The 19,350-nt window shown below is 31.4% G+C and overlaps 1 protein-coding gene across 1 annotated transcript in view; it reads right to left on the bottom strand.

Annotated features, from left to right (window-relative positions):
* Positions 1 to 2,272: 2,272 nt before the first annotated feature.
* The window catches only part of NCAM2 (neural cell adhesion molecule 2), a 579,719-nt gene continuing 562,641 nt past the window's right edge, over positions 2,273 to 19,350 (bottom strand). Inside the window, exons 17-18 of the mRNA XM_001106060.5 lie at positions 6,424 to 6,543; positions 2,273 to 3,201 (exon numbers count right to left, since the gene is read on the bottom strand). Coding sequence (XP_001106060.1) covers positions 3,090 to 3,201; positions 6,424 to 6,543 — 232 coding nt within the window. The 3' untranslated portion in view covers positions 2,273 to 3,089. The remainder of the gene's footprint in view (positions 3,202 to 6,423; positions 6,544 to 19,350) is intronic.

A 19,350-nucleotide genomic window follows, 5' to 3' on the forward strand; every position in this document is an offset into this window, starting at 1 on the left:
GCCTTTGAAAAATGCTTTTATAGTTATTAATATTAAACATAAAAGAAAACAAGAAACAATACATTAATGTTAGATGTTAGTATCAATAGAATGGCAATGTCTTACCCCACAAAAAATAATAAATAAATCTTTAAAAATACAATTCTTAATTAAATTCCTTTGACAATTATTGTAAAATATGTTGACACATGAATTTGTGCCAGTTTTGAAAACAAAATATGTGTTAAAATTCTGATATTACTCTTTCCTCTTATATGTTGTTGAATATAGATTGTCACTGCCTAATTGCACCTAACCTATCAAGAAATACCAAGTTTTCGGTGATATCTTTGCCTCTTGGTTTAAAATATCACAGGGTTCAAATTATTTTAACAGTACTTATATTCAGTCAATTCTTTTGACACTTTATACTAATATTTAAGAGTACTCTCAGACAATAAAAATAACATTTATACGGTTATATGTATATGTTTAATCTAGAATAAGAATGAAACAGGTTATTTCAGTTCTACTCATATTTTACAGTTTACTACAAGCCATCTTTTATTTTGAAATTCTTATAAATCATTTGGAGCATTCCATTGAAATATTAAAAAAAATACTTTATCACAGTATTGCCGTGCTTCAGCATGGCATGGATTTCAAGGACAAGAGGTAAGGACCACTCGGGCAACTGAAACAGTGCACTTGAAATAGTCTGACTATAATTAGCTTCAGATTATCTATTAATTTCAGATCATTACTCCACATGAGTGGCAGGAAATTTAACATCATATATATATATAGACTATATATATATGTATATGAAATATATGTCAATTTCTTTACAAGGAAAATCCAAATAAATGAGAGAAACAGAAATGTCAAATTGAGAAAACACAAAAATAGTTTGTTATTTATTATGATTTCTGCACTCTTGAAGTAAAGCACAAATATAACAATAGTAAACATGCGAAATGACTTTCTCAGTCATCCTAATTCTTTCACCATCATTAGTTTAAAACCATGTGGCCCTATTTAGAAATAATTATCATTCATGGCTATTGCTTCATGGACACTTTACTAAGCTTGTACACTTTGCACAAACAAACTAATTCAAGTATTTTGACTAGTTTTAGTACGTTGGTACAAAACAAAACAAACGACAAAATAAAACACAGCAAAATAAAGCAAACTGGATGATCAGACAAACATAAACTAAATAACAGTCACATCTGTCAAAGACCAGTTGGATAATCAAGTCAGTTAAAATGACCTAACTGGTTTGTTTTAGATGCTTCTCAAATTCTTAGGTAGGCACAAGAATTCTGTTCTTTTCTTCAGAATATGCCAGACAGGAATGCAAGGAGAGATTCCTGCATTTAACCCTGCAATTTATGGCAAAGACACTGCGACGATTTGGTGCCTTCAAATGAAGATGGTCATATTCTGTCCTGCTGTAGCCAGAAAAGTGAGGAATTATATAAAATTACTTAGTCGTCTCTCCTTGGCTGACAGTTTCAAGCACTTTGTAAATAAAAATATTCATGAGTTGCCTTAATTTTACATTTAATAATCATCAGGTTATCTCTACAGAGACACATGCCCAAAGCAGGTTTCTGCAATGCTAAAAATTGCTCCGATATTCTTTTGGAACACATTCCCTATCCCGTCACTATTTGAGCTGAAACACCAAAGGTTCTGAATGTTACAGGGCCTAAGGAAACCTTTGGCTCTCAAGGTTAGTAAACCTGCTCCCAAATGGTATGTATGTTTATAATCATAAATACTTTTTTAAACCTTACATATAAGTTAAATCATGTGTCACTCTCTTACCTCTGGGAGCTTGCATAGCTTGGAAGTAAAGAAGCATTTTATTCTGGTATAACCCTAACAAAAGATATCAGAAGGTTTGTGTTGAATATTTAAGGAATTTCTTCAACCAAAATTGTTTATCAAAATCTTAAAATGACTTCTAGCTAGAACATCCAGAATAGAACACACAGTGGAAGTGAAATTGTTTATCATTTACACTTTTATGGCACATTAAAATGTTAAATAATTTCTTCTTAATTTAGTCAACCTTAAAATTTTAATTTCCAGTAGCCAATTACATTTAATGGTGAACCTGTAACAGTGGTAAAATTAGTTCTCAAAGATTATATAAAACCATGGGCTAAAAATATATCTGAGGATATGATTTGAAGTATTTGAACACTAAAGACTTTTTTTGATAAGTTGTTTAAAAATAAATGATAATCACATATTTATAAATATATCAAGACACCATATTGATATTGTTCCCATTTCAATTTACTTTATTTGAAGCTGAGGGCAGAAATCAATATTATTTCACTTGCAATACATTTTTTGTGTATAATCCATTGTGAATGAATAGGACATATATAAAGAGAGAGAGATTTAGAAAGTCTTTCTAATCTAATTTTATATACAACTAATATTCTTTCAAATGGGTAACAATTTTGATCTGGCACTTCAGTCTATCAAAAATCAATGTTGAAAATGCACCGAATCATAGCTTGAAATGAGTTCTTCAAAGTTTTCAATTTTTAATATCTGCTAAAGATAAACTGGCTCTTTGAAGCCTATGTTCCCTGAAATTCCCCTGATAAAATGAGTAACCGTTATTAAGTGCCTTCATCTTGAAGTTGAAAGCCACCTTAAGAATCTATTTGCCCAGAATAGGACTCATACACATGCAGAGCCTTCTTACACATATAGCTCATGTCTTTTTCCTTAACCCCTATATTTGTTGGTGGTATTAAATATAGTTCTTAATAAATAGAGTACTTGAGCCATATAATGAATTCCAGTACTTCAGTCATATAATCAAATTGAATACCCAAAGTGTGGTGCCAGTCAGGTCTTGATATTGAAATTCTTAAAATTAACAACAACAGCAACAGCAACAACAATAACAAAAGGAAATGGGCCATGGGCAGGAGTATTTGATCATATGTATATGTGTACAAGCTATTCCAAGCTAGAAGTTTCCCAAGAAATTAAGGTCAATGGAATAGTTTTGGTCATAGGGTCACTGCAATCCAAATACTCTTCGTAGTGTTGTTCAAGCCCCTGTAATAGTGTTGTTATGCTTTGCTGTCGTCTTCTTTTGATTGAATGATGTCATTAGAAACTTTAATTTCTATAGTTTCTGGATTTAGAGCTTCTTTCCCATTTTCTTCCTTTAAAGGCAATTTTCTGGAAGATAAAAAATAATAAGCTTCATTTTCTGAGGTATTTAAAGAGATATACCTTAACATTTAAGTTACTATTTTGTAAATAAAATATGCTCCAATAATATGCTAATATTTTATACGTGCTAAATAAGTTACTATTTTGTAGAGAAAACATGCTACAATAATTAGAAAGGACAAATTAAATTTATTAAAATTATTTAAAATAGATTTTAAAATGTTCTAAAAGAGAGTAAAAACAATTACATTGGCCTTTTAAAAATGTAATGCAGAATGATGAATGAAACAATATATTTGTAGATTTAGATGCAGCAAATTGTCCACTATAGGGTGGTTTAGATTTGGTAACTAGTTGTTGATATCAAAAATATAATTACATGTTATGGAAGGTAAAATGCCAAAACATTTTTAAATGTCAATGATACGATTTATTAGTACTACATTTTCTCCAGTGAAAACAATTAATAATTGTTGCCATATTCTGTTACATAAAATTCAGAAACCAGGCTGGGCGTGGTGGCTCATGCTTATAATTCTAGCAGTTTGGGAGGCTGAGGCGGGTGGATCACTTGAGGTCAGGAGTTCAAGACCAGCCTGGCCAACACAGTGAAACCAGGTATCTACTAAAATTACGAAAATTAGCCGGAACTCGCTTGAACTGGGAGATGGAGATGGCAGTGAGCTGAGATCATGCCGCTGAGATCATTCAGCATGGGCAACAGAGCGAGACTCCATCTCAAATAATAATGATAATAATAAGTAAAATAAAATAAAATTCAGAAACTGAGTGAATTAACTATATTCCTTGGAACTTAATGCAAATGAACATATTTTAGGACTTGCTCACTTTTTAATATTTACTGTATATGTTTTCTTTTGCCTCTTTTCACTATTGTTTTTCTTGTCACTTTTATATCACTTTGCAACACAGATTTTGAGTTGTTTGCAATTGTAACTTGTGAAGCAATAACAACTTTATTTCTTCATATCAAGACAGTTTCACAAACCTTACTTCGATGCCAATGAATTGTGCTTTCTAGATTTTCCTAAAACTTGCAAATTCAATTGTTTACCATTGTGTACATGACATTTGGAGATGAGTTTTTCTCCCTTAACAACATACTTTTTCCACATCAAGAAAATTAAGTTAGAAATAGTATTCCAGGCCGGGCGCTGTGGCTCATGCCTGTAATTCCAGCACTTTGGGAGGCCAAGGCGGGCAGATCACATGACGTCAGGAGTTCGAGACCAGCCTGACCAACATGCAGAAATCCCGTCTTTACTAAAAATACAAAATTAGCTTGGTGTGGCAGTGTGCGCCTGTAATCCCAGCTACTCGGGAGGCTGAGGCAGGAGAATAGCTTAAATCCAGGAGGCGGAGGTTGAGGTGAGCCGAGATAGCGCCATTGCATTCCAGCCTGGGCAACAAGAGTGAAAGTCGTCTCAAAAAGAAAAAAAGAAAGAAAGAAGGAAGGAAAGAAATAGTATTCCAAGTATTCCAATCCATCGCTGTGACTTTAGCCTTACCATTTTATAATGGAGTGAAAGTTACAACACTAGTTCCTCTGGGATTTATTTGTAATTTATTTTATATTTTTGAATGAGAAGGGTTAAAACAGATTCTGCAGATCAAAGCTATCAGAACTAATCAAAGTAAGAAATAGGCAAAAACTAGTAATATCCATTGCTGGTAATGAAAAAAAACATTGTACCAATGACAGCAGGCGGCTATTTTATATGTTATAAATAGTGCAGTCTCAGTTATTCCTTTTTAGCATTCACAAGTACTGAAAATATTGACAACACAAAGTCACAAAAGCAATATGTCACCTCAAGCATCAAAATGTAGAGAAAACAGTTCTGATTAGAGTTCTGATATTAAGTTAGCATAATACTTAATACAGTTCTTACTCATGAAATATATATTAAGTTTTTGATGACTTAAGTGCTTTCACCAAACTGATAACTTGTTTCTGTGTATAGAGTTTCTCACCACTTATGTTTAGGTAAAATATTTTTAATATTACTGTTAATCATATTATTTTATATTGGTGATTTATTTTCTATAATGGAGACACAGAGTAGTTATTAAATTACCCTTTTTTCCCAAAATATACCCCAGTCCAAGAGCATATTCTTAACTAGTTTTCATGTACACCTCTTATTTCTAAAGTAGAGAATACAGAACCCACATCTAATACAGTTAATTTGAATTTAGATTGTAATAATCTCTAAACGCAATCACTAAAATTGGCCCGAGGATTTATATTAAATTTTTTTCCTGTAGAGTAGTACTTTGTGTTTGTGTAAATATTAATTATTGCAGCCCCTTGTGGGCAGATAGAGGGAATTTATGAAAATAAAATCATTTTCTTCATCTGTGAAAACCTTTTATCTGTGATTTAGGATGAGAAACCTAAATCAATTTACTCTGCAAGGAAATATTAGGTGTTATAAAAATAAATATTTATTCTGAAAAATAATAAAATTATAAAGTTATTTTGGTGCCCAGTAAAGAAGTGTTTGATCACTATGGCTTCGTTAGTATCGCATACCTCCAATATAATAGTACTATTAACACTTCGTAATAATGTCTTTGCTTTGAATTATTCTAATTGACCTATGCATGAATCCAGGCATATATTCATCTTTTCAGGTTTTGTTATCTACTATAGTTTTAAAAGAGCTATTAGAGATGCAAAATAAGTAATGTCAAGAGTGGAAACCAAGCATCATTTATTGCATAGACATTACAATGATAAACGCTTTAATATTATTTTCTCCTCTGCACAAACATTATTTATTTTTAAAATAGACTTGCGTATATTTCACTGACATTTATATTCGAAGCAATGACAAATTTCCTGACATGTCTTTATTTCAGTAAATATAATTATTTTATTTTGAAAGGGAAAACAACACTATCTTAAAAAGACAGACTATTGTTGAAAATCTAAACTCTGTAAGATACTTATCTTTTTATACTTTTGCATTAAATTATAGATATATGGTTTATCAGACTTTCTCTGACATTCATACAAATTTTTCATGAAAAAAGTCTCAATAGAAAATTGATTTTAGATATTCATATGTACTTTCATCGAAAAAGTAAAAGCACTATTCTTTTACAAATAGTTAATATTTAAATATGTAATACAACAATAATAATGTGTTATCATTTTGCCAATACCCATGTGAATAGAAGGAAGCACTCCCAGCTACATACTCAGGTTCTGTTAGTGGTGTGGTTTCATTTGGCTCATTTACTGGGCTCCCGTCTTCGTGATTAGTAATTCTTTCATCCTCTGTTCTCATCTCCACTATTGGTTCTTTTGATCCATCTTTCCTAGAAACATAAACAAAAACATCTCACCTGTTTAATGTAAAAAGGGATGCATTATGGAACAAACACAGTTTAAAATCACCAAATTCTACCTTCCTCCAAATAAATCCAACTTGGTTAATTTATGAAAACCACTGAAAAATGCTTTTCTGTTTAAATTTATCTCACCATATATTATTACTCAGAAAAAAAGGAAGAAATTCCATTCTTTCTGGATATCTTTTTCTCATCAAAATTGTATCAACTATTTTGCAAAACTGATACACATTTTAAATCCTATTGTACACTTTCTATTTGGAAAAAAATGAAAATATTTTATTAATAAAATGTATAGCATCAAGTAGCTTTCTTTCCCCTTACTAGCCAAATGTTAAAATTTCAAACTATTTTAAAACATTTTTAAAATAATAAAAAAGAAACATTTTAAAATTTTAAAACATTTGAAATACTTTGGAAATGTTGCTTGTATTTCAAAATTTAGAAGACGAAATTTGTGTGTGTTGTTTTCTTTTAAATATTTCTATCAATTTGTATGAAAGATCTTAACTGTAAAATGATTATGGACTTCTAACATATTCAACTTTTTCAAGAAAATAGCTTAAATAAAGTAATCTTTGTAACATACATGCATACCTCTTCATTTATAACTTCATACTCCAATGTCATCTTTATCAAATTTCAAACATATATGACAGTGAATGTAATTTTTCATAATTGATGAAAAATAGAAAACAATACAAAGTTTCATGTCTCATAACTGAACAACAACCAAAAAAAGGATAACAAGGAAGTTATTTAGCGATGACAAGCAGTAAAGTGAGATAGAAGACTTGGGAATGAAGTACTCCTAATAAAGATTTAAATAGGTACAGAAAAAAAAAAAGAAAACAACTAAGGAAGGGTTGGGGACTTTAATACGTATTCATTCAACAGCCTTCCTATAAATGTGTACAGTAACACTATTTATAAACTGCCAAAAATTGTAACCAACTTGTCTTCCAATAAATGAATGGATAGTAGGCAATGGATAAATAAGCTGTGGACCATCAGTAAAATTGAAAATTACTCATAATAAAAAATAAATGAGCTATCTACCATGAAAATACATAGAAGAACTTTAAATGTAGTTACTACGGCAATTAAGGCAGTCTGAAATGACTAAATACTTTATAATTCCAACTATATGACATTCTGGAAATGACAAATCCATAATGACAATAATAAAGTCAGTAGTTGCCAGGGACAGGAAGGGTGGCACATTCAGAACATTCAGAGCAGGGAAACTGTTATATTTCTTATCATAATGGTAGATATAGGACATTAAAAGTTGCTCTTAAGAAGCATGTAAACTAGGATTATATACACACAAAAGCAAGCAAACAACAAATCTACAATGATCCAAAGACTGAACAGACTCTACAAATGCTAAGATTTATATAGAAAAAAATACTAAGGATATAAAACACTTTTGATCAGATCACAGTTACATATTGTTGCTCTTATCGGAGTAGGTAGGTACCTCACATACACATGCATCATAATTTGAAGAATGGGTGCTGATAAGAATAGAAGAAAATCTAGAAGTGAACACACTTTTTAGCTCTGAAAATCAGATGTCTGTAAAAGACAGTGATTAAGACACATTTAGCAACATTCTCTGATAACAGCCCTAAGTAAGATCTATAGAGTTAGTAAAGATGGATGAACAGCCCACCACCATTGGATCTTAAGGTTGTTTTGTTTGCTTGTCTCTGTGTTAGTTTTTGTTATTCTTCAATTGATTCTCTTAAAAAATTCTGCATGATAGCAGTGTTTGTGATGACATACAGGATTATACTATTTGTGGAAAAGTGGCTATTGATGATTCTTACCAAGAAAATGATTCATTTTCTTATATTAACAATTGGTATAAATATGTGATGAAATAAAGCATAATGCAGAAAGAAGAGAGAACTAGTGAGTTCTTATTTTGTTTTCCTTACTAAAAATTATTATGCAAACAAATATCTTTAAAAAGAATGAAATAAATATTACTGAAAGGAAATTAAATATTAACAAGAGAAAATAGTTAGTAGCCTTTACAATTCTTAGTTTTTTCAGTGATCTTTTTAATTTTAATTTTTCTTACATTAATTTTTTCCAGAGACATTCTACCCAGATATCACATATGAATGAAAATGCATATAGTTATTTTTACACAAATGGTAATATACTAACTGTATGCAATTGAGGCTTTTGAATTAACACTGAGTATTAGCTATAATCTACAAAAGAACATTTAGAGTTGTCTCTTATTTTTTCATGCTGCATACTATGCTGCTGTATGTATGTACCACCATATCTAACACTATGAAATACTACTCATTTATAAAAAGAATGAGGAAGAGATTTATGTGCTGAAATGGAACATTGCAGCTGCATTTCTATGTGATATAAATTTGCTAAAATTTATATACATATATGTGTATGTACATAGAAATATCTGTGTGTGTGTGTGTGTGTATCTAGGATATTATTTCTTTACAAACTATAGACCACATGGAAAATTATTGGGAAGGAAAGAAAAAAAGTATTAATGCTTATGTATGAGGTGGCAAATAGGATCAGTATTGATTAAGGTCTTTGATTTCTATTTTTTACATTTGTTTGATTTTTGAGTGTTTAAATAAAATTATATATAATTTTATTAAATTAAATATAAAATTACATATAGATACCGCTTTTGAAACTAAAATATTTGGTTACTTACAGAAATGCTAATGTATGTTATGTTGTATTAACATATTTCACATTAAAACTGTAAATGTCTAAATGCACTCTGTCCCTGTCAAATGGTATCCAGTCTGTCATAAAAGGTGATATTATTAAATTAAATATAAATTATATATGTTGGTACCGCTTTTGTAACTAAAATATTTAGCTACTTAAAAAACACTAATACTATGTTATGTTTTATTAATATTAACACAGAGAGAGAGACATGGTTTCCACACATTAAAGACAGTAAATGTCCATGCACTCTGCCCCTGTCAGATGTCATCTGGTATATCATGAGAGGTGATATTATTGATTAATTAATAAGCACACGCTGCCAGAATGTAAGGATTTCATGCAATTAATTAATCATGAAAACAGCTTTGAGAATGATTACTTTAGAAAAGGGAAGAAGAGTAAAAGGGTATACTGTGGTTACCTTAAAATACAAATATGGCTGTAAGGCTTTTAAAACATTGATGTGTTCTACGTTTTATTTCAAAATGCATAATTTATAAAAAGTTTAACTCTACTATGTAGAATAACTTACTTGCAAAGAATTTTAACTTGAATGGAAGGATATGCAAAAATAATCCAAATAAAACACATCCCAAAACAAATTTAATACGGAAAATTTCATGTTCTTTATACCCGCATTGGACAGGAGGTATCATCATGTGAGTTAATATTCTCTTTACTTTCTCAGATTTTCTGATTAATTGCTTGTGATTCAAGTTTGGGCCCATGTATACAGCTAAAATTGAGCAGCAGGTATTTGTGTAATATTTCACTCACAATAACCATTGGATACTACTGTCATGATACCTTTGTAAGGGGGAATGAATGAAAAGGAGATTAGGACTGAACATCCAATAAGACCTCATTCATCTATGTTTTTTTGAATCAACCATGATATTTTCATTTTACATATTATGGAAGGCATGAAAATGATTCAAATATGCCAATTAGACAACAGCAAAATTTCACTCATTTTTTATAATCTGTGTGCCATTTGTTTCCCAGGGATTATAATAACTTGCTGAAGTTATTTAACTTCTTTTCTGAAATATTTGAAATTATATAGTTAGATTTTTTATAGATTTTATTCTGTATATTCACTTTTCCCCAACATCCTTGATTCTTCTTGTTTCTTCCTTATTATTTAGATTTGTGTAATTCAGTATAATAGCCAGTCTTTTGAGGTGGTAAATGTGTGGCTGTGATGGAGTAATGATAAATATTTCTAGACACACACGTGTATATGTCTACTAGAAGGTAAATCTTGTTTATTAATGTTTTTCTTTTTCTTCTTGTCTTTCCACTTTCCCATGTACATGTATTCATTATTACAAACTATTAATCATATACATTGTAATTTTTTAACATCAGGAAAAGAATCTGCTATGATGCCAAGCAATTATAAACTTCAAGGAATAATTTTTGAATTCCATTTGTGTAGACTTTATTTAGACCACTTTAAATTTCATAGCAAAATTGAGAGGGAGATACAGAGATTTCCCATGTATCCCCTGCTCTCACACATGCATAGCCTCCCCAATTAGCAACATCTCCCACCAGAGTGGTGCACTTGTTACAATCAATGAACCTACATTGACACATCATTACCCCATATTTATACTTCATATTAAGGTTCACTCTTGGGGTTGTACATTCTATGTGTTTGAAAATGTTTATAATGACATTTTCCCACAATTATTTTATCAACCACTGATCTTTTCAGTGTCTTTTGTTTTTCTCAAAGCAAAACTATATTTGTCATATAGTTGGAATTATAAAGTAGGTAGTCTTTTAAAATTGGCTTATTTCACTTAGTAATAATCATCTAAGTTTCCTCCATGTTTCTTCATGGCTTGCTATCTTTTTCCTTTTTAGTGCTGAATAATGTCGCATCATTGGGATCTACCACAGTTTATTCATTCATCTACTGAAGGATGTCTTAATTGCTTCCAAGTTTTGACAATTACAAAACAAGCTTCTGAAAACATCAGTGTTCAGGTTTTGGTGTAGACAGACACTTTCAACTTCTTTGAGTACATATTAAGGAGCTCAAATAACAAATTTTTAAGGTAAAAGTATATTTATTTTCTTGAGAAGCTGCTAAATTGTCTTCCAAAGTGATTGTATCACTGCATTTCCATCAGCAATGAATGAGATGTACTGTTGCTTCACATCTAGCATTTGGTGTTGTCAGTGTTCTAGATGCTGACCATTTCAACAGGCTTGCAGTGGTACAGTAGCTCATTTTAATTTTCATTTCCTGGTTCATAGGATTTGAAATATCTTTTCATAGGCTTATTTAGTATTTGTATATCTTCTTTAATTAGGTGTGCATTAAATATTTTGGCCCACTTTCTAATTGGGCTCTTCTTTTTATTATAGAGTTTAAGAATTATTTGTATATTTCATATAATAGTCTTTTGTCAGTTACGTTTTTTGCAAATATTTCCCCCCATTCTGTGATTTGTCTTTTCATTCACTTAACAGTGTCTTTTGCAGAGCATAAATTTTTAATTTGATAGAAGTCCAGCTTATCATGAGGTCAGGAGTTTGAGACTATCCTGGCTAACATGGTGAAACCCCATCTCCACTAAAAATACAAAAAATGAGCAAGGCATGGTGACACACACCTGTAATTCCAGCTACTCAGGAGGCTGAGGCAGGAGAATCACTTGAACCCAGGAGGTGGAGGTTGCAGTGAGCCGAGATCAGGCCACTGCACTCCAGCCTGGACAACAGAGCAAGACTCCGTCTCAAAAAACAAACAAACAAACAAAAACAAAGAACAAACAAACAAAAACACCTTTCTTTCATGGATTGCACTTTTGGTGTTGAATCCAAAAATTCACTACCAAAACCAAGGTCATCTAGATTATCTGCCATGTTTTCTTCTAGTAGTTTTACAATTTTTTGATTTACATATAGGTCGATATTACATTTTGAGTTAATTTTTATGAAGTGCATAATGTCTGTGACTAGATATATATTTTTTTCTTATGGATTACAGTTGTTCCAGTACCATTTGTTGAAAATATCATCTTTTCACCATAGTACTGCCTTAACTATGTATGACATGTCAGTTCACTTGAGTATATTTATGTGAGTCTATTTCTGGGGTTTTTATTTGGTTCCATTAATTTATTTGTTTATTCTTTGGCCAACATCACATTGTCTTGTTTACTGTAGCTTATAGTAAGTGTTAAAGTTAGATAGTGTCAGTCCTACAAATTTATACTTTCAATATTGCTTTGGTTATTGTGGGTCTTTTGCCTCTCTACATAATAAATTTTGGAATCATTTGTCAATATTCACATAGTAACTTGTGATTTTTTGGGGATTACATTTACTCTACAGATCAAGTTGGGAAGAGCTGACATCTTGTCACTATTGAGTCTTTCTATCCATGAACGTGAAATAACTCTCCATTTATTTTATTCTTTTATTTTCTATCATCAGTTACATAGTTTTCTTTATATAGATCTTGTACATATTTTATTAGATATATGCCTGAGTATTTAATTTTGTGGGGTGCTAATGAAAAGAATAATTTTGTTTTTAACTTCAAATTTCACTTGTTTATTGCTGGTATATTTTTGATTTTTGCATATTAATTGATTTTTGCATATTAATCTTTTATCCTGCAACCTTGCTATTATCATTGATTATACCCAGGTGTTTTTTCAGACTTTTTTCATAGACTATCATGTCATCTGCAGACAAAGAGAGTTTTATTTCTTCCTTCCCAATGAATATGCCTTTTATTTCCTTTCCTTGTCTTATTGCTTTAGCTAGTTCTTCCAGTACAATGTTGAAAAGAATTAGTGAGAGAGGATATTCTTGAGTTATTCCTAATCTTAGTGGGGACAGCTTCTAGTTACTCACTAAGATGTAAAGAATGATGTAAGTTGTAGCTTTTTAGATATCCTTTATTAAGTTAAGGAAGGTCCACCCCTTGTTCTTACTGAAAACCTTTATTATGAATGGGTATCAAATTTTGTGAAATAATTTTATGCATATATTAATATGATTTTATGATTATTTTTCTTTATTAGCTTGATGTGTTGGATTTACATTGATTTTTTAATGTTGAATCAGACTTGCATACCTGGGATAAATCCCACATGGGTGTGATATATAGTTTATTTATAAATTGTTGGATTTGACTTGCTAATGTTTTGTAAATGGTGTTTTCATTTATGTTTAGAAATATATTGGCCTGTAGTTTTCTTGTCATCTCTCTGTCTGTTTTTAGCATTTCAGTAATGCTGGCTTCAGAGAATGAGAAAGTAATCTCTCTATTTCTATCTTTTGAAATAGAATGTAGATAATTGATATAATTTAATGCTTAAACGTTTGGTAGAATTCACCACTGAACCTGTCCGGACTTGGTGCTTTCTGTCTGGGGAGACTACTAATTATTAATTCAATTTGTCTTATGGATATAAAGGTCTGTTCAGATTATTTCTGCCTTTGTGACATTTAGCTGATTGTGTCTTTCAATGAATTTCTCTATTTCACTTTGGTTATCAAATTATTGGCATAAAGTTGCTCATGGCATTACTTTATTATCCTTTGAATGACAATGCTGTCTATCGTAATTATTCCTTCTTTATTTCTGATATTATTGTGTTTTTCTCTCTCTCTCTCTCTGTCTTCTTTTATTTTTCCAAATTAGCTTAGGTATAGACTTAGCAATTTTGTTAATCTTTTAAAAGAACCAGCTTTCAGTTTTAATTTTCTCTATTGATTTTGCTTTGAAATTTATTAACTTCTTCTGCAATGTTTATTATTTGTTTTCTTCTGCTTACTTTGAACTTAATCTGCTCTTCTTTTCCCAGTGTCCTGAGGTAGAAATCTAGATAATTCACTTTAAGTCTTTCTTATATTCTAATATATGTATTCAAGGAAATTGCCCTCTAAACATGCTTTCACTTCATCCCCAAAATTTTGATTTGCTGTGTTTTCATTTTCATTTAGTTTAGAATATTTAAAAATTTCTTTTGAGATAGTTTTCTTGGACCTGTGTGTTACTTAAATGTACATGGTTTAATCTTCAAGCATTTGGAATATTTTCTGGCTTGCTTTTATTGATTTGTAGTATAATTCCATTGTGGTATGAGAGCAGACATTGTATGATTCCTATTTATAAAATGCTTTAAAGTGTGTCATGTGACCTAGGGTGTGATCTACCTTGGTGCATATCCTAGGCAAGCTTGAGAAGTGTATGTATTCTGCTGTTACTAGATGAAGTAGTCCACTGATGACATATATAGTTGATTGATGTTTGATTAAGCAATGTCCTTACTGATTTTATTTTTTTCTCCTTTTTTTCTTAAAATTGTCCCATTTTTTCGTACTTTTTTCTTCTTATCTTTGTATTCCACCCCCCCGGCCTTTTTTTCTTTGAGATGGAGTTTCGCTCTTATTGCCCAGGCTGGAGTGCAATGGTGCAATCTCAGTTCACAGCAACCTCTGCCTCCTGGATTCATGTATTCAATGTTAAAGTCTCCAGCTATAAAAGTGGATACCTGTATTTCTCATTAAGTTGTATTAATTTTTGCCTCTCATACTTTTATGCTTCGTTGTTAAACATATACATGTTAAAGATCGCTATATTTTCCTTAAGAAATGACCCATTATGATTAGGTAATACCCGTTTAGAAACCTGATAACTTTCCTTGCTGTGAAGTCGACTGTATCTGGAATCAATATTTCCACTCCTGCTTTCATTTGATTTGTGTTAGCATAGTATGTCTTTTTCAATCTATTTATCTTTAATTTGCTTGTGTCATTATACTTATTGTGTGTTTTTTTTGTGCATGTGAACAATATCCGGTTGGGTCTTGTTTTGTTTTATTTTTTTTAATCTACTCTGACAGTCTCTGCCTTGCAATTGATCTATTTAGATAATTATAATTTTAAGGTAATTATTGATACAATGGATTCATATCTAGTATATTTGTAACTATTTGTTGCCCTTATTCTTTATTTCAGTTTTTGTCTTTCACTGTTTTTCTGTCTTTGGCGATTTCAATTGAGCATTTTATGTGATTTAATTTTCTTTCCTCAGCATATCAGTTATACTTTTTTAAACTTGTTTATTTGTTGTTCAAGAATTTTCAATATACATTTACAATGAACTGAATGAAGTCAATTTTCAAATAACACTGTACTGCTTCATGGGTAAAAGGAGTTCCTCATGGTAAGTTATTTCTAAGTCTTTCCTCTCATCCCTTATATCATTGTTATCATTCATTTATCCTATACACAGTATATATACATAATATAATAAAATACATTGTTTCCATTATTTTCAATAATCTTATGAATAAGAATAAGAAAAGTAAACGTTTTTAATTTACCTTCACTTAGTCTTTCTCTGATGCACTTCCTTTCTTTAAACATATATTAGGGAAAGGACAGCCTCTTCAATAAACTGTGCTGGGCAAACTTGATAGATATCCATATGCAAAAGCATGAAACCAGACCCCTATCTCTCACCATATACAAAGATCAAATCAAAATTGATTAAAGACTCAAGCCTAAGATCTGAACCCGTGAAACTACTAGATGAAAAAGTTGGGGAAATTTTTCAGGACATTGGTCTGGGCAAATATTTATTGGGTAAGACCTAAAGAGCACAGGCAACCAAAACAAAAAATGGACAGATGGGATCACATCAAGCTTAAAAGGTTTTGAACAGCAATGGAAACAATCAGTAAAGTGAAGAGACAACTTACAGAATAGAAGAAAATATTTGCAAACTATTCAATTAACAAGGAATTAATAACCAGGATATATTAAGGAAGTCAATTCAATAGCAAAACAACAACAAGAAATAACAACAACAGCAAAACATAAAACAAACAAGTCCAATTGAAAAATGATCAAATGATTTGGAGATCTGAGTTTCTAGTTTAAAGTATTTTTCTACTCTGAAGAACTTGTTCAGGGCCAGGCACAGTGGCTCACACCTGAAATCCCAGCACTTTGGGAGACCGAGGTGGGTGGAGGTCAGGAGTTTGAGACCAGTCTGGCCAACGTGGCGAAACCCAGCCTCTACTAAAAATACAAAAATTAGCCGGGCATGGTATCGCATGCCTGCAATCCCAGCTCCTCAGGAGTCTGAGGCGGGAGAATTGCTTGAATCTCGGAAGGGAAAGGTGGCAGTGAGCCGAGATCACACCACTGCATTCCAGACCAGGCAACAGAGTAAAATTCTGTCTCAAAAAAAAAAAAAAAAGAACTTGTTCAAACATTTCTTGCAAGTCATATCCATTGGCAAAAAATGCCCTCTACTTTTGTTTGTCTGAGAAAGGATATTCTTTCTGCTGCACACGTGAAGGATAATTTCGCATTTCACAGAGTCAGAATTCTAAACTACTGGGGTTTTCTCTCTCAACACTAAAAATACTTCATTCTCTTCTTGTTTGTATGACTTCTGCAGAAAAATCAGATGTAAAACTTATTTTTCCTCCATCAGTAAGGGTGTTTTTACCTCTGGCTCTGTTGCTCCTTTCAGTATTCTATATAGATAAGGAATATATATAAATATAGTATTCATTCATATATTCATAGTCATATATAAATGTAGTATTCATTCATATATATTCATATTCATATATATCGTATTCATTCATATATATTCATATATAAATATTCATATATATTCTTATTCATATATAGATATTAATATATAAAGTATATAAATACACTTTTCATTTGTATATGTGAATATGAATAATATAGTTATATCTATACTTATATATGGATATATATACGTTAATTTTCTGCAGTTTGAATATGATGTATATATGTGGGCTTTCTCTTTACATGTTTGAATTTACACATTTGAATTTCCTGGATCTATGATATGGTGCCTGACATTAATTTAGTGAAATTCTGTCATTATTGCTTCAAATATTTCTTCTGTTTATTTCTCCCTGTCTTCGTTTTTTAATATTACCAATATGCATATATTATGGCTTCTGTATTTACTCCATGGTTCTTGGATATTATGTTCTGGTTCTTTTGTTTGTTTATTTGTTTGTTTGAGTCTTTTTTTTTTCTTATTTCCTTTTTGCCTTTCCATTTTGGCACTTTCTGCTGAGATATCTTCAAGCTCAGAGATTCTTTCTTCAGCTCTTTCTATTCTAATAAGTCTATCAAAGACATTCCTCTTTTCTAGAATCTTCATCTCTGTGCTTGCATACATTGCACATCTGTTATTGCTTATTGTCTACCTTGTCTGTTAGAGTTCTTAGCATGTTAATCATCGATATTTTAAATTCCTAGTCTGATAATTCCAACATCGCCATCATATCTAAATCTGGTCGAATGCTGCCTGTCCCTTCAAACTGTGTTTTTTGCTGTTTAGTACTCCTTGTAATTTTTTTCCTGACGGCTGGACATAACTGAGTAGGCGTAAATGTTATCAATAGTCCCTTAGTAATATGGAGGTAATGTGTGGGGCAGAAGAAGAGTCTATCATCCCACGATTAGGTCTCAGTCCTTTAGTGAGTCCGTGATTCTGGCTGTAAACTTCACAAGCATTTCTCAGATCCTCCCACAACCTTGGTGGGACAGAATGACCAGAGTGGGCTGGAGCTGGGGATCTCCAGGGGGAAACCTAGAGCTGGGTGCTGTTGGTTATTTCCATTGTCCAGGTCAGTTAGGCGTTGTTAAAAACTCCACGTTAGGCTCTGGTTAAACAGTTTCTCCTGAGAGTAGACTTTGTTAAGAACAGAATGCTCTGCTATATTTTAATGCGTTACTTTCCCCTTCCTTTTCCAGAAACACAAGGAGCTATTTCTCCAATATTCATTGTAGGAACTTGGTTAAGTTCATGAAGGTAAAATCTTCAGAAGCACAGGACCTCCTATGACTAAGTTGTCCTGGAGTTTTCAACTCACAGACTTGTCCACATCGAGCCTCAACCAATTCATCAATAACGTTTTACATTTTTTTCCTCTTCCAGAACTGGTTCTCATAGACGTTTCTGCTGATAGGTTTCTGCTCTGATAAGTTGTGATCTTCTGTATCTGCCTCTCTGTCTGTTAAATTTTCAGGACGGCAGTTTGCAGTAACACCACATTTTTCTTATGAATCTAAGAAGAATTGTTGATTTCAGTTTGTTTAGCTTTCAGTTTGTTAGGAGAGAGTGGCAACTTTTAATCTCCTTGCATGCTGGGCTGAAAACCGGGAGTATTGTTTTGTTTTGTTTTGTTTTTCAGTGTTATTCAGAAAATACAATTGATATTTCATATATATTTCTTCAGTTTTTGTATCAAATCCTACTTTTTCTTATAACAAAGCCTTTTATGCAATCCATTCCCTCTGCCTGAAGAACCATTTTCCACACACCCCACCACATACACATTTCAGCTAGTTAATTCCTACTCTTCCTTATGCTTTAGTTCTTTCACAAGTTGCTTAGATAAATATGAGTAGGTAAATTATTTATTTTTACATAACATTTATAAAAAATTATTTATCATTTGATTTTTTTAAAATTAAAATGTGTTTCCTGCCAGAATGAAAGTTTCCTGACAGAAAGGAATGAGTCTCCTTTTTCACAAGTTGTAGTCACAGAAGTTAGAATTGTCTCTTGTTATATAGATGTCCAATAAATATTTTTAATATTAATGCTTAGCAAACTATGCTTGAGTAAATAACAGTAAAAATATAATTTGTTAAAAATGTATTGTTAGTCATTCTGATAAGAAAACTTTGAGAATGGAAGATACGTAGTAATTTAAATTAAGAAGAACCAAATTAAAATTAAAATAGAACTTTACATGAATACTATCCTCTAGGACATTGATCTTAATTTATTTTTTCTCTGCTGTGAGATGCTGTTAAAACAAAAATGCTCTAGGTGTAATTAATGTGGTTTTAGTAAATTGTCATAGTCATAAGTTTTGAAAATATGAAAGAGCTAGTCTCAGAATGCTTGGGATCATGTTTAGAAGCTAGTATAAATCCGAACAGTCAAATCAATTATATCCTACTTCTCATTAAGATTTTATATCTTTTTCC

This window comes from Macaca mulatta, chromosome 3, assembly GCF_049350105.2.
Source record: "Macaca mulatta isolate MMU2019108-1 chromosome 3, T2T-MMU8v2.0, whole genome shotgun sequence".
NCBI classification, from domain to species: Eukaryota; Metazoa; Chordata; class Mammalia; order Primates; family Cercopithecidae; genus Macaca; species Macaca mulatta.